The sequence below is a fragment of the Channa argus genome, chromosome 15 (genome assembly GCF_033026475.1).
Source record: "Channa argus isolate prfri chromosome 15, Channa argus male v1.0, whole genome shotgun sequence".
In the NCBI taxonomy this organism is placed as follows: domain Eukaryota; kingdom Metazoa; phylum Chordata; class Actinopteri; order Anabantiformes; family Channidae; genus Channa; species Channa argus.
The window spans coordinates 17,818,919-17,835,893 of record NC_090211.1 but is presented as its reverse complement, the minus strand read 5'-3'; the positions used below and the strand labels follow the sequence as shown (position 1 = coordinate 17,835,893).

General features: G+C 40.5%; 1 protein-coding gene across 3 annotated transcripts in view; it reads left to right on the top strand.

Moving 5' to 3' along the window:
* prkcbb (protein kinase C, beta b) overlaps positions 1–16,975 on the top strand; it is a 95,604-nt gene that overhangs the window by 7,532 nt on the left and 71,097 nt on the right. For all 3 annotated transcript variants that reach the window (XM_067476483.1, XM_067476482.1, XM_067476480.1), the window contains exons 3-4: positions 4,620–5,078; positions 6,630–6,661. In XM_067476483.1, the coding sequence (XP_067332584.1) occupies positions 4,900–5,078; positions 6,630–6,661 (211 nt within the window). In that variant the 5' untranslated portion in view covers positions 4,620–4,899. The remainder of the gene's footprint in view (positions 1–4,619; positions 5,079–6,629; positions 6,662–16,975) is intronic.

The window sequence follows — 16,975 nt, the reverse complement described above, 5'->3', positions numbered from 1 at the left end:
AATTTACAAAGACACAGTAAGATTGAGTAAAATGTCCCTACAAAGTAGTCAATGTACTTTTAACATGGACTAAAAATCTAAATCGTATAGTCCAGTTGGTACTTACTAGTGATGGAGCTGGCTCTCTGTTGGGTGCCCGTTTATGAACCGCGGTTCACTGCTTGATCCAAAAATAGAATCAGGACTTTAGAAGTTATCCGTTTTTTCTGGCCCTCCCTTGCTAACAAGCACGCATGCTAGTTTTCTCAGTCAAATACTCATTCCAAAGCTCCCTTATCATTTCATGTTTGTTTTAGCTTGGAGCTAACGTCAGCGGACTGGGTAACATTAACTATTAGGCTAATGTTGAGCAACCAACTGTAACACTGAACCACTACGCGCTAATATTAGCACCGCGCTAATCAGGGTTAGCGACTCACTTTATGACGTAATGAAGCGCCACGTAACCAGAGGCTTTATTTGGCTCCCCCCACACCAAATTCCAGGTTTTAGTTCTTCCTTGACATCCCACAACTCAGCACGCCCAGCTTTAAAAAGACGTATTTTTTTTAAACTTGACCGAGAGGCGCGCAAAGCTGTCATGGGCCAGTTTCCTGGATGACAGAGTAACCAATCATGCACAAATCAACATGGTGAGGCAGCCAATTGCATTTTTTCTTTCATGGAGCAGCAGTGGAGACGGACGGACCAATCAACTAGAATAGCCAACAATGCTAAAAAAAAAAAACTGCATATGAATCCTTATGAAATATTTTATATAGGCCTAAAAGAGAACGGCTGAATTTACATCACGGTGACATTACAATTAAATACATGTTTACATTCATGAAAAAGTAAACACATAAAATCATAAATTTTACATATACTATAAATATATTTTAGGGCAAAGTATAATTTTGTACCTTGATTGTATGGACATACAGGTGGAATAGCCTTAAGACAAAATATGAGGAGATGGCAAACAGCTTAGAAAGGGAAGACAGAGGTGAACTTTAGGAGTACTGGATAGTACTGAAGGTCCTGCTGAAGAAGAATGAAAAACATACTACTTCTTAAGGATTAAATTTCAGATAATAAACGTTCATCATAACATTGCAAAATGTTTTAACTGCTAAACATCAGCAGGTTAACATAGCTTTTTTTGAGCATGCATCTAAAGGATCAAATATAGTTTCCCATCGCTTTTTTTTATGGCTTTACACCTCCCCTCTCAATAGAGAAAACAAAGTTTTTAAGCATCGTTTGATGTCATATTTATGTCATTTTATTCTTAATTAAACCAGTGATTAAACTATTTACATCCACATCTTAGTGGGCATCCGAGCTGGCTTCTCACTGTAGACTCGGCCTAGTTTGTTGGCCCTGGGGAATAGTTACATCAGATCCTGTAGATTGATGAAATTGAAAGAGCGCGTCAGCTTATGTGTGTAATGATGACTCACTGTGTCTAAGTCTATACATACACACAGGCTCACTCAGGTCCACGCAGAGAGTCCTTTCGTCACTCTGTGTCTCTTGATGCCTGTTACCGTTGCAAATTAAGGTGTTCTAATCATTTTACAGTCTCCCATTGAGACAGATTATATAACAGGGCAGGTATGTCTGCTTCTAATGTTAGACGTTTTGTGAATAAATAGCTGAAAAATTTGGAAAGATTAAAAAAAACGGAGCTATTAGCAAATACATCTTGTACCTTGTATTGACGAGACCAGGATGAACTGCACATACTGTTAACTGGCCTGCAGCTAAATTAATCTCATCTAGGTCATTCAATACCAGCTGACTGTGTGTGTGTGTGTGTGTGTGTGTGTGTGTACAGCTTGGGACTATGGTCGTCACTATCATAAAACGAGATTACGTGGCCTTAAAACAGATGGGAGATCAATAATACTGCTATTTGTTGTACAAACTAAAAACATTACATGTACGTATATGACAAATATGCAGCCTGTGCTTGCTTGTTACTGCTTCACACTCAGTAATAATCATTCACACCTGTCTCTGCATCACATATCCAACCCTTTACAGCTACCACACTGAGGTACAGGTGGTTAAATTAGATTCTTGGCTCTTGGAGCATCCCTCAGGAAGTTGTATAATTGATAGGTTTCATTCCAAAAATACCTTTTTTTTAAAAAATGTATCATTGAAAGACTTTGTGACATGAAATTCATCCAGCAATCGCAGATGATGATCCTTTTAAGATCCCTTTGAAAGCAAAAGTCTTAAGATGAGTCAGAACCCAGCAACTGTGCTTTGCTTTCTACGCCAGCTCTGAGAGTCGAAGTGAAAAGAGTCTGTGTTTTCATCCTTCCCCAAATGTTGATGTCTCTTTATGGAAATGAACAGTTCAACATCAAATACAAAGAATCGATCCTTTTGTTTACCATAGGTTATATATAACATTGATGGTGTAGAAAATGATGCTCTTGCATACACAATTTTACATGACCGTCAGAGCTGAGTCTTAACACAACATGTAAAATGATGATTTACAGTACAGTAGACACGCAGTATGAGTTTACGTATAACAAACATTTCAGACACTTTTGAAATGTGTTTTCAGACAGAAATCCTTGACGAGAATCTGAAGGACTTTTACCACTAGAATGCAAACAACAACTCTTCTATTAAATGTTGAAGACTTGAACTCGTACATTCAATTTGAAGATGGGGATGGGAAATATAATATGTGAGAATGTGCATATTAATGACAAGATTAACGGATCAGAGATGTCTTCTTATTGTCACTAACATGCTCCTCACAGTACCCCAGATGGGTGAAGGTGCAGAGCAGCAGGTGGATGATACCGTGTCATCCAATCGAAGTTGAGGCTAGTAGGCAAACTGGAGAAGGTTGAGCCTTCATAACGCCAGATGTCAATGCCACTGGCCTGTAGTCGTTAGAGACACTGGGGGCGTATCACCTTTTGTACAGGAACCAAGCACATTGACATCCACCCCACAGGGACCCTCTCCTGATTGGGGCTCAAGTTGAGATGTGTTGGGGCTAGAGCTGTCTGACACGGACCAAAATGTGTGTCTCTGTGCTTTATAAGCAAATTCTTTGTAGAAAATACAAAGTGGGTTAAATGTTCAAATGTAAGTAGAAGCCACATGTAAGATGTCACACGCATTTTGACAAAAACTGAATGTTGCAGGATAACTGAGTGAGCACAGATAAAAAATCTGTCTCTGACTACGATAAAATCAAAAAAGAAAAATGAATCGGAGATGGACGAGAAGGAGAGCAGTTGCACAAGGCTGCTGCCTGGATTGTGGCAGTGCATCCCGTTTTAACAGTAGTTTAACATGGTTTTACACAAAGTGAAGCTTTGTTTGTAGGAGCAACGAGGAACTTAATCTTTTATGTAATTCACTTTTATACTAAACCATCATATGGGGATTTTGTAGAATCAATATTTTCCCATTAACATACTGTAAATATCTAAGTTTCTTTCAACTTAAAGTGAGTTGAATGAATTAAACTCTAAGAATCCTCTCAACGTATTAATAAGTTAAATATATTATATTAGCATCATCCAGAGTTCGTATGTGAAAAATGACTTTAGCTTTTGACATTTGAAGGAGCAGCCTCAGATGTCGTTTGTACTGATTTTTGGCAAAAAAGAGCCTGTGGCTCTGAGGTCATACTGAAAGAGAATCTGACTAAATAAAGTGTGAAATGTGAAAGGAAAAGAGGTCTGCTGGTTTTGAGTAAAGTCTGTTAATGTTGACTCAACAAGTTAACAGCATCCAATTAAGATTCTGTGAAAACACAACTTAACACGTTTAGTTTCACTTTGTGTAAAAATTTTAATGCTTGAAGGCAACAGGTTTCCACACAATATTCTGGTAAAGTCAGCCAATTCCAATTGCGGGTGTTCATAAACAGTTTCAGTTTGTAGATTAAGCCTAATATAGATATTGTATATAATATAGACTAATATATCACCCATCTCGTTTAAAAAACCCAAGAACGTTATAGGTCAATGTAAACGGACTTATTGTAATGTTTACCGTTAGTGTGACACAGAAAACTGCACTGAGAAAATGGGAGGGTTGCTAACGGGCATTCAGCATAAAAAAACCAAAAACTCATGCCAAATAAACGTGCTGTTTCCCCTGAAGGGACAAGCCAAAAGCCATTTTTTCACAGTTTCAACATAAACTCTGAGAAAATATAACCCTGTAAAAGTATAATTCATGTCCTAGAGCTGCTGTATTGGATTGTGTTAGATTGAACAGGTCTACTCAATGAGGTGCCCAAAGAACATCAGCAGGGCAAATTGATTATTTATTTATTTTATTTTTATTTGAGTGAGTTCAGAGTCGCCGCAGCGGATCATTGTCCTCATGTTGATTTGGCATCGTTTTTACGAAGCCCTTCCTGACGCAAAACCCTCCCCAATTTCTGCTGATTAGAATTATTATAAAATGGTGAATGATACAGATGCAGGGTATTAAGAAAATGTGCTCCATTAATCTATTTTGGGGACTTGTGGTGATTGGGTGGTAAGTGTTTAATTGTTTGAGAAATTTGCTTGAATTGGTTCTCTCTCTCTCTCTCTCTCTCTCTCTCTCTCTCTCTCTCTCTCTCGCTCTCTCTGTGCGCTCAGAAGAAAAGGAGGAAGCGGTGTGAGAGCAGCGCAGCAGCAGCCAGTCTACGCAGCGTTAGGACAAATTTGAAACCCCCCGCAAACAAACAAACAAAAAAAAAAAAAACAAAAACAACTAACCATCACCTGAAGGCAGCACCGACATTTGAAACTCCTCGGCTCGGAACACTTGCTCCACCTGTGGGGGGAGAAAAAAGACTTTTGGCACCGCACTGACGCACCAACAACTTCCGTTGGTTAGTTAAAGTAGAAATAAGTCATCTGCACGGACGGTCGGAGAATGGCAGACTCGGCGGCGAACAACAGTGACGGCGAGGACGGACCCCGTGAGCCCATGAGGGGCTTCGCGCGCCAGGGAGCCCTGCGCCAGAAGAATGTGCACGAGGTGAAGGACCACAAATTCATCGCGCGCTTCTTCAAGCAGCCGACCTTCTGCAGCCACTGCACCGACTTCATCTGGTGAGGAGCACGCTAAGGGGGGGACGGAGAGCTACAGAGCGGAACCGTCCGGAGCCCGCTTTTATTTCACTTAGTGTAGTGCTTTTACTGGCGCTGCAGGGTAAAAAGCTAAATTGGGTGGAATGTGTGCAATATTACTAATAGCAAAAAAATAAAATTAAATAAAAAAAACAAGCCGTTTTAGTTAAGACACAAGTGGGAGGACGAAGAGATGATGATGGAGGAAGAAGAAAAGGGCAGGTCAAGTTTCCCTTATTTAGTGTATAATTAAATTAACCGCTACAATGAGGGAGATGAGAAATATCGACGTGAAAAAGGCGAACACGTCTTTAAGTTATACAGCAGGACTGGAGAAAGTGCTGGGAGCGGTGCTGCTTGCACAGTGTTCTCAAAATAAATATCGATTTCAGCCTCATTCTTGTACTTGTTGATGCTATATGTGTAAGGTAGGGCAGGAGGGAAGACGGAGAGATATGTGGGCCGCACCAAAAATAAATAAATAAATAAATAAAGGAATAGCTGCAGACCATTGTTTGATGCTTTTAAGTAGGCAGAGGGAGGCAAAAAAAAATATATATAAAAAAAATAACATGCGCTCCCAAAACAGTGAATCGCAACAGGAAGGAATTACAATTGGGAGTAACAACATTTTTTTCCATATGGGTCAAACTCTGAAACACCTGCTCACACAACCCACCCTCCTCCTCCTCCTCCTCCTCCTCCTCCTCCTGCTGCTCCTCTCACTGATCTGTGCAGACGTGTCACCATGCAGCCCACCGGGGGTTTACTAGACAGTGAGTGATACTGTCCTGCACTCAGATTATGAAATTAGTTTCCGGCTCTAGGTTGGCCTCATTTGTGCCATTTATTATTATCCGCATGGTGCACCAGTCCCAAAACGACCATTATTTAAGACCTGCGACAGGCTTTTTTTAATTGATTCGACCTAGAAGATCGTGTGTGTCCATGGGAATGTAATGGGATGGTCTCACTGCTCGTAAATACCCATAAATAGAGGAACACTGTGTACCCTGTGTAATTGCTTGACCTGTTTAGATTATCAAACCACATCTATCAATCTATCTATCTGGGTCAATAGACATAATAAAAAAGAACAAGGAGGACACTGAGTGATTCAAACCCTGAGAGATTACCTATTTGTGGCCACAATATGAAAATGAGCAGGGCTGTGTGTTAGTGCGTGTGTGTCCATTCTTCATAACCTTTTGACTCCGAATGGGCTCTGTCTATATATGTGTGTGTGTGTGTAAGGTTGCGATCAAGTGTGTTTGTACAGGCAAGCTGACCTCAGTACCTGCACATGCGATGCTGTTCCTCCAATAATGTCCTCGCTTCTTGCATACTTTTAGTGTTTGCATGAGTGTGTTTAATTTGGGCTCTTTTGGATGGGAATGCTGCAGCGCTGTGCAAGAAAGGAACACTGTATTTGATATATTTCCACATGAAGAGAGGGTGCTTCAGAATCTGTGTGTGTGCACATGGCTGCATATGCACAATGTCTAAATGTTTCTGTGTTTGTTTCCTCTACAGGGGTTTTGGCAAGCAGGGATTCCAGTGTCAGGGTAGGTGGATTGAATGCACACACGTGTTTACTCTGTTGACCCTACTCATTTTTATATTCTATTCTAATTTTCTTTTTTATGCTCTCATATGTCCTCCCCCCCCTTTCCACCTGCGTCTCCTCTAACTACTGTTTTCATTACTTGCTTCTCTCTTTCTAACCCATTTTTTTCTTTCTGCCTTTTATCTTCAACTCTTTCAGATGATGAACACTGAGGTTCTAAGCTCATGATTCTTATAAGAAAGTCCTTAGTTCACATACAGTGGAAAAAGCAGAAAAACGAACAAACCTCACTTGTTTTGACAGTGACTGCATTTATTTAAAAAAAAAAGGTTTTAATGAACGCCGTTTTCAAGGTTCTAGTCTTGACCCAGAACATCATTAGACTTGACAGGCTGGCCAACCCCACTGTGCAATTTATCAAGCATAGCGGTTTAAAATTGCCTTCAAATACCTTGGGATCTTGTTGGGAATAAGTAAAAACAATATGATTCAACCTAAATAAAAACTGATAACAAGAGAGAATGGATATATATTTTGACACAAAGTGTACGTGGGTTGGGTTATTGTTATCCACTGGAACAATCTTCTGTCTTTGTTTAATAATAATAAAAATGATTGTGTTGAATTTTTGCCTAATAACCATTAAGGCTAATAGGCATGGGCGATTGTGACTCAGGAGGTAGAGGAGTCATCCACCACTCCCACGGTTGTTGGTTTGATTCCAGACCCCTCCTTCTCGGTCACATGCCGAATGGTGCTTGTGAAAGATACTGAACCCCAACTTAGTTACTCCCGGTGAGTGCAGGCCAGTTGTATAGCAGGTGTGTAAATGTGTGTGTTAATGTTTGTGCAAATGGGTGAAGAAGAATCGGTGTAAAGTGCTTCGGGTAGCAGTAAGGTAGAAAAGTGCAAACCATTTAGCATTTATGAAGAGTGAGCCAATACTAGGCTACTTCTTTCCTAAACATCAGTGAGAAATGTTATGGTATGACGGAGATAAATCTTAAAGGAGGCAGAACATTTGTGCTTGAATAAGAAAATAGAGCATGCAATATGGAGTCATGGATAGTAGGGAGGGATAGGGGCCCGAGAGGTCAGACTGCCCGAACACCAGAGACTCTTTTGTTTGAGAGTCAGAGCTTAGTCGAAAGACAAAAATCTCTGCTGAGAGATGAAAAATATAATTTATTAATTAATCAATCAAATCAAAAATAGACGAAACAAACAACAGACAGATGGAGAAAAAGGTAAAAAAAAAAAAGAGACTATAAGTGGGGACAATAAGGGGCCACAAAAGGACCAAAATCATCCAAAATATACAGAAAGTGATTTGAAATAAGACAGAAGTGTGTTTGTGTCACTTTCGGTGGCCCATTTTTCGGCCCATTTTCTCCAACGTGGTTGGCCAAAGCGTAGGACGTTATTATTTATCAAAAAACTTTATTTATCCCAAGGGGAAATGGGCTAAAAATATATTCTTTTTTTACTTGCACTTTTATGTACCTGAGCATAGAACACTCACAAGCTATGTCATCAAACTCGCAACTCTTTAAAAATAATGTGTAATGAGATTCATTTTCACTGTAGACGTTTCACATGCCTGTAGCGATAGGGTTCACTTCCTGAAACGCAGAAGTGTAGACTCACATCTTGATTTTGTGGCTTGCCGGTCTTATCAGGGGAAAAAGTGATGAAGGTATTGCAGTATTTACCACCATTTGATGCATTGTATGAACGGAGAAAGCAAACCATGTAAAATGTTCCAGACCTAAGGAAATACAGTAGTAACTCTAGCATTATTTATCTATCTATGAATAAACTTTCCTTCTCCGTTTGTGTCATAAATGCAGAGTTGGGTAGGGGGGGAAAAAAAAATCATAACCAGTTTGTTTGCCCTTTCTCCCCCCTTATTGTGTTTCTTAACATAACCTCAAGACTGTACGGTGCACTAGACGCACGCTCTGCATCCTCTTTGCTACAGAAAATGACAAACTATTAGAGAAACATAGTATTTGTGGGACAAATGTATAGAGGTGCACTGGGCTTTTGTGTCTTTATTGTTGCAATTTGCTTGAAGTCTCTGTGTGTTAGCGTCCAACTGGATTTTCACGTCTCCTAGCAACAGCGAAGCATTCAGATGCAACTGTATATATGCTGAAAGATGGAAGAAGGTCTGTTCAGCACAGCACAGCGGTGGCTTCGCTGCTAATTAGTGTATTGTGCATGTAATGGGTCAACTCGATGAGCCTCTGGAGAGGAAGTGGTGTGTTGTTGGATAGAAGAGGAAGGTGGAGATTCAAGAAATAGTGTTTCACATCACAGATATAAAATCTTGCTGCAGTCTGTAATGACAGCATGCGTGGGAATATGGAATGTAGTACTTTTCAACAGTTTGCATGTACCTTCCTTTTCTCAGGTGTGTGTCCTCAGTTGATCTTTAACCTATTTGTCTGTCTGGAAGAGAGTATCATTTACGTAGAGCTCAGGGAGAAAGGGAATTCCTCTGCAAGGTCACACATACACAGACACACAAACTAGCAGCGAAGTGACAGATCAGTGATAGGGTGTGCATAGCCTCTTGGCTTGGCTAATATATTTACTATGTTCGCTTGGCAAACACATCCATTATCCCATGGATGAATTATGAGAACCGGAAACTGGATCCAAAAATTGCACCCATTCACTCCCATGAAAGTTGCTCAGTATGCTGAAAAAAATCCTCCCTGGTTGGAGTTCACCCGCTGGCTTCAGCCTTTCTGTATGGAATTTGCAAGTTGACCCACGTGCTTGTGTGGGTTTCCTCCTCCCACAGTCCAAAGACATGCATGTTAGGTTAGTTGGTATCTCTAAATTGCCTCTAGGTGTGAATGGTTGTCTGTCTGTGTATCCTTCTCTGTTTGCCTTGAGATAAACTGGTGACCTGTCCGGCCTCCTGACCAATGAGAGCTGGGATGAGCTCCAGCCTTCCATGATCTTAAAAGGATAAGTGCCTAAGATAATGGATGGATAATCACCAATGGCCTATGGATTGTGGACGTGAGTACAAATGGTTGTCTGTCTCTATTGTGTGACAGACTAGTGACCTGTCCACGGTGTGCAGCACCTCACCTTTTGTCAGGGAGAGCTGGAAATAGCTCCAGCACCTGTGCAATCTTAACCAGGATAAGTGGGTAGGATAAGGACATTTTTCACTAGATACTTAAAACAGAAATGAAAGTCTCAGTGAGCCTTTTTCACAACAGAAATGAAAATCTTACACAAGTCAGTTCCTTTAGTTTCACCTATGATTCCTCATTGATGGGAAGTTGATAATGAAGGATGAAAAATAAAAATGTAAGAGCTTCTCGAATCATATATATATAGTATGTTATTACCAATGCAGGCCTAGAGGCTAGCTGTGTTTTGCATATTGTATAACTGTGTGTACAGTATTCCTGGTCAGAGCAGCTCCCTCCTCGATGCTGTTGTTGCTGTAAACAAACTGTAATGTCTCAGTGGAATTCTCCAGTTTTGTTTTTCGATACACTAGAAACGGTGTAGAACTCAAAGGGCTGTAGCAGCTTCTATTATGTAATGTGGTGTTTGTGTTATCGGCATGTTTCGCACTTTATGTCGAGAGCTTGTGTGTGAACATGATCCATGTTACATTTGATGAATTAGTGAGCCCTTATTTTCATTAATTCCTGCTTGTGCAAAACCTTGCGTGCTCTAATGCCTTTACGTGATTGGGTTTGTGTGCACATAGTCCCACAGTAAATGAGTGTGTTAATAACAATTGGGTTTCGGTGTGTAACAGGCTGCTGAGTGTCCTCCACTGTCTCCTCACCGACTTAATGGACAAATTATCCCTTCAGAGAGCTTGAGAAGAGTGGAGGAAAAAAGAAGGCAAAGGAAGGAAGAAGGGAGAAAGGGAGGATCCAAAAGATGAGAAATGAGAAGGAGGGAGGAGACAGAGGACAAAAGAGACTAACCGGGGGTGGAATTCATAGAGGGACGAGGGAAAGACAAAAAGGGGAGAAAGTGAGTGGGAAGGGTGTAGGAAGGAGCGGAGGATTACATGTAATTTACTTGAAAGTTCCATGTGCAGGGAAAACAACAACAAAAAAAAAGATGAAAGACATGTTACATGTCCTTTGAGAGAAGTAGCAATTTTGCTCTGCGGTCTTGTAAAGTAATGAGATGCAATATGAAACATATACAGAACAAAATGGATAGGGTTTTGTATATTTTGCATACCGTAACATGCTGTGCTGTTGCTGGTGATGCCATCATCATAGAGTGTGGTGCAATTTTGCCTTCTTTTTACTTGTGCTCTGCATCCAGAGCATTGCACAAACAGCAAGCAGTCTGTTCAATTACACGACTTTGAAAAGTTAGAATAAATTAAACAAGGCAGATGGTTGAAAGTGAGTGAGAAAGGTACAGTATGCTGGACTGTCACTCTAGCAAAGAGGTGGTGGGTGAGATTTTTCTGCCAGGCTGACGAGATAATGGAGAGGGAAGAAGAGGTAGAAAAGAGGCGAGAGAGAGAGGAAGAGAAAAAGAGATAAAATGGTGTGGGCACAGAGTGTAGATTGCACCTAAAACAAGCCCATAAAGGTGTTGTTTGCTGCAGCTATTACTGTAACACTATCTTCAAAAGGAAAATGTATGTATTTATAAAAAGCACTATTCAAGAGCCGTGTTCGAGCTTCCCTTTGACTGATGGCGTATTTTCTCTCCCGGGTCTAATCGGGTGTCTCTTGCTGTCAAGCTGCTGTTGGGCGCGGTGCCCACAGCTTCTCTGAATCCACATAATACGTTTTCTGCCTTTTCATGAGCGTATATTCACGTTCTAATCAGTTATTGAGCGTTTGCAAACACTGGTCCCTGTTGGCGGTTCTGAACGCAGCTCAGGTGCTTCTGCAGCTCCAACCTGTGTGGGTGGAAGGTCTCCGGATCCAAAACCTGCCTCCCACACACGCACAAAACATACACATGCTTGAACTGTACACTTGTGCGTGTGCACACACACAGATCACACACACACACACACACAGATCGCACAGAGAACAGATGCTGATGTGTGTAACTGAGATCCTGAAGCAAAGGGAAATGGTTAAAACACATCTGATATCCAATATTTTGTTTTTCTACTTCTTCCAGGCTCCTTTTCCCCAATTTCTTTCCTTTTAGTTTTTCCCTTTTCCTCATCGTCTCCCCGTGTTTTCCACATTTCTCTTCTGTTCCCCTTTCTTTGCAGCTTCCTCTTGCCTACAGTAGCTCTACCATGTTTCCATCCTCTGCCCATTTAGCTTCTCTGTTTTCCATATTTCTCCCTCCTTCAACACCAGCTTCTCACTTCTCCATCTCCCCCTCTTTCTCTCTAGCGGCTGCATGTTGGAAGTTGTGGGCTTTGATGCTTTTATAAATAGCCTAAGTGTTCCACTGAGAGTACCAGCAAATGGGATGGATGGATGGATGGATGGATGGATGGATGAGGGAGTGGATAGGGGGATGTAAGAGGAGGGATGGCTGAGTGTGTAGGTGTGAAGGGAGAACAGTAGGGAGCAGCAGGAAAAAAACACAAGGATTAAAAAGGAGGCAGTGGCTGGCAGAGGTGTTTGAGATAAGAGAACACATTGATTTGAGTTTAAAGATGAGAAACTGTGGGGATCCTCAGTGCTGCAGCTTTTACAAGAAGCGCAACATTTAAATACTGTGTTTTAAATATTTAAAAACTAATTAGCTTTCTCTGTGAAGCAACTGCATATGGCACTGGATCTCTACCACTTGAAACACTGGCAGCTAGTTATACCAAAATTAAATTCTTGGACAATTAAATTTCTTTTGTTGTTGCTGCTTTGTGTTCTTGTGAAAAATATGTATTACTGAGATTTTAATTGAAATCCAATTCAGAAACGGTTTATTGTGGTTTGTGATTTTAGCATCTTTTTAGTTCTTCAGTGTAGTACTGGCATGTTTTATGCATGCAGTTATGCTCGAAAGTTTATGAACCCTTTAGAATTTTTGCTATTTCTGCATAAAAATGCTCTTGAGCATGATCCCATAATAATGAAGGTCCTCAAACAAAGGTCATTATTGTTAATTGAATCATTTTTTACAATAAATTAACCTTCAACCTGCAGTTATTCTCATTAAAGTCGAAATCTGACACTAACTATCAATCGTAACACGCTGAGTAAAAGAACTGGGTGACTTGTTTGAACTTTTCGAAAGCTAACACAGAAATTTCACATAGGATCCCTACAACAATCACAGCATGACCACTAAAGCTGCCGTTGTAAAAGGTTAAATCTCTGCGCTGGATCATTATGCAAGCACAACAGAATTATAATTGGGCAAGCCTCCAACAGGGATGTTACACAAATTTATAAAGACCTTAGAAGAAGAGTTAATGTCGTTGATGCTCACCAAGTTGTAAAGGGTTACAAAAGAATTTCTATGAGAGTTTGGAGTCCATTAGCAGATTGTAACGGGATTTTAACAGAAAGTATTTTCACATGATATTGCTGGTGTCTTAGAGGCCTTCCCACATTTACAAACACACATATCTCAAGAAATTGTACAGGCAACTGATATTTTAACTCCACCAGTGACAACCATGCTAATAGCTCCGTGAAGTGTAGAAATCGCCATGAATGAATGACATTTTACGACAATCCTTTCGGTAGGTGTTGAACCATTTTATTCACCACTAAAAACATTCAATAGACAAAAAGTCCGTTGATCACCAGTATGAAATAAACCAAGATTAATTTATTTTTTGTATTTTATGTCTGGATCAAAGCAACTGTAAGACCAACAGAGTGACATTAGCATCAATAGAGCCAAAACTGGGGAAGGTGTGTGTGATCTGTGATCTCATTATTCTGACTATTTATTATCATTATTGTTGTGATACGTCGTTATTGTCAGAAAAGTAATTGACCTCTTCTGAACAGTTTGTAAAGGACTTTAATTTCAGCGTTTTCAGGATGTTCATGTTGTATAACATACAACTGTAGTGCACATCACTTTTACAGTGAGCCTCAGTCGGCTTATTGATACGTCCAAAAATATCTCAGCATTATAGTTCATTGATTTTTTTTCCCCCCCCTTGTTCCCCTGGTGCTAATCAGACAAAACAAACGTGCAGCTGGTGCTCATGGCACACAATAACATAACAATAAATTCATGTTTTTGACGGGATGGCTTGCTGTGTTGCATACTAATAGAGCGAAATGCTGCCCTGTAGGTTTTAGTAAAATAAGTGTTTAGAGCTTTCGGAGAATTACAGTTTAGAGCCTTTAGAGGTTTAGAGACTCATTCTATTCATTCCAGTCCGCAATTGTCTGGAAGGGCTCACAACTATGTACAGGCTAAATATTTATGTCCGCAACCCTATATTTACTGCCCAAAACGTATACTAGCAGTTAACTTTATACATAGAAGATATGTCATGTTTACTTAAACCTCATTGACAATGTTCAGCAGTTCCCCAGGTTTTCAATTTTTCACGTTTCACGTCTTTCACGTTCACAACACACAGAGAAGTGCTACTTCTCACTGTTGTTACTGTCCACCGTTGCCATCACATTTTGTAGTGACTATGTGTGGAATGTGTCCGTATTTGTGGTGTGAACAGAAGCATGTGCAGGTGCAAATCTGTCAGAGGACAAGCGTCTGGTAGGAAACAAGCTTAAATCTGAAACAATACCTGGCCAACTCGCTGCTTCCAGCTTCTGTTGGACTCAACACACCCGATCCAGGTAATAAGCCATTGGATTGGGCAGGCATAGGAGCAAAACAAGCAAGAAAGGGGCTCTCGATTACCGGAGCTGTTGGCCACCGTTGTTGTGTGTACAGGGAAAACAGAGCTCTGACAGACAGAGCTCCAAACAGAATCCCAAACTTGGTCCGGATGGACAAAGGTATTGTTCTCCGCCTTTTCTGTGACAAAACCATAGCTCCCAAGTTTTTGCAGTGTCAAAATTAACCGTAATGGGAGTGGAACTGTAAATGGTTTACAGATTTTGTTTTTCTTGGCAAATTTTTTTAAGCTCGTCTCGCGCCATGCAAGGTGCTCATCCAACTCACCGGGAGCGACTTAGGGTTTAGTGTCCTCTCCAAAGACACGTTTATACAACCATGAGGGACCAGGAGTGGACCATGCAGACCATGTGGTCCGTGGATGCCTTTCGTGCCTATTGAGCGTTTCCCATCTATTGACATTTTAATTTGGATGGAGGTTAATGCTGAGAAGAACTGGCGTGGACACATGCTCTTCTGACATGAAAACAGCGTTATTGATTGATTTATTGTTGACTTATTTTAAATGTTCTTCAACTACAGCAGCTCAGATTCACCTGGTTACCGCAGAGAAGGGCCACCAATATATGTTAAATATATATATGTTTTAAATAATCAAAATAATTAGCTCATCATAGCAGCACACACATACAGGAATATGGACACAAACTACACGGGTTGTAAAGTTTTGGCCTGACTTTCAGCTCTCAGTAAAACGGTTTCTAGTATTGGTTTTTCTGACAGTCATTGTAAAGTAACACCCATCGTGTTTCCTCCCATTACTACTTCCCCTTCTCAGTTTATTGTGGTATTAACGATGTATCGAGTGTATATGTGTGTGTGTCTGTCAGTGTGAATATGTTTGAGAGTTTGTGAGTAAGTGTCTGTTGCTTGTTTTTTTATACAGAAACATAGAGAAAGTTAAAGCAGCTGAGCTTTAAAACAGTCCACCCTCTTTCTATTTAGAAGCCCATCAGCTGTGGGTTTCTAATGCATCACAGGTGTGTGTGTGTGTGTGTTGTGTTTGTGAGAGAGTGTCTAATTTTACTTTTCAGTGAGGGTTACATTTCTTTTGCTCCGATCTACTTTAACACGTCCAAACACTCTGATCACAGCAGTGTGTTTGTGTGTGTTATGCACTCTCTTTCGGTTACAGATTGGCAGACGGGCTTCTTCAGGACTTGGTTGTCCTTGTTGCTGACATCTGTGGCAATAGTACACCCGGTACTGCAGTGACACCTTGGAGACATATTGAGACAGATCAGACGGCCAATATGGGTCACGTTTGTTTGACATCACTGCCTACACACACACACACACACACACACACACACACACACACACACACACACACACACACACACAAATAGAGTGAACTAGACCAACTCCATTTAGATTTCTTTTCTCTTCTGGTTAACAAAATAAGCAAACTGTACATTATCTCAGAAGGCAATCTGTACCATCAACAACAAACAGTATGAAATATTCCTTTAATCTGCAGTAAGAAAGGAAGCAAACCATGAAAGAGAAACATAGTGGAAATCATTAATTGTTCATAGCATATGCTGTACACTGTCCCACGGCAACATTGTTTTGTTTTTTTTTTGACGAGCAACGTCTTGTCAACACTTTCTTTTCCAAGCAGCAAAGGCAGAAGTGGTGCACGACATAACTACGCTGACTGTTAGGAAGGCAGCAGTGGTGAATGAATGCACAAAAAGTTTGTTTGTCATATATACTACTATTAGTAGTGTTTTTTTTTTTTTTTTTGTTTTATCTTCCTTGGCAATCTTTTCCTGTTACCATGTTTTACTTTTCTCAACTTACTGTAATTATCTCTAACCAGGGGGACTGAAGAATAGAAAGCGCTATTTTGAGTCACTTTTGGAGTAGTCATCTATGTAATTTCAAAAGTAACTCACAAAAGGTCTAAGTCATTTCAGTAGTCAGCCTGCAGCTCACTGCTAACTGAAGGCAACACACAGCGTGTTGTAACATTACATCTGGGCAATGTCTACATAAGTTAGGGTTGCACTACACGGGAAAACACCTATTAAAGTAAATTAACAAAATTATATTTGGGACTTTTATGAAGATATCAGTATATATTAAAATCTAAATGGTAAATTATCCTGCACTTGTATAGCACCTTTCTAGCTATTGGCACTCAAAGCGCTTTACACTGCTTCTTATTTACCCATTCACACCCACAATCACACACACAATCACACACACACATACACTGATGGGGGAGCTGCTATGCAGCTGGCCAACACTCACCAGGAGCAACTAAGTTAGGGTTCAGTGTCTTGTCTAAGGACACTTCGACAAGTGACTGGAGGAGCCGCAGTCGCCCATCTATTCAGTCACAATTTGCAGTTATATGCTGTTTTTCACTGCTATAAAAAGGCTCCTTTTGGATATAAGAAGCCCATGGTTATGTTGGACCATTTTCTTGTATGCTGGAATTATTTTTTCTGCATTAAAGGCACCAGAAATGGGTCCAATATTTTGATCCGAC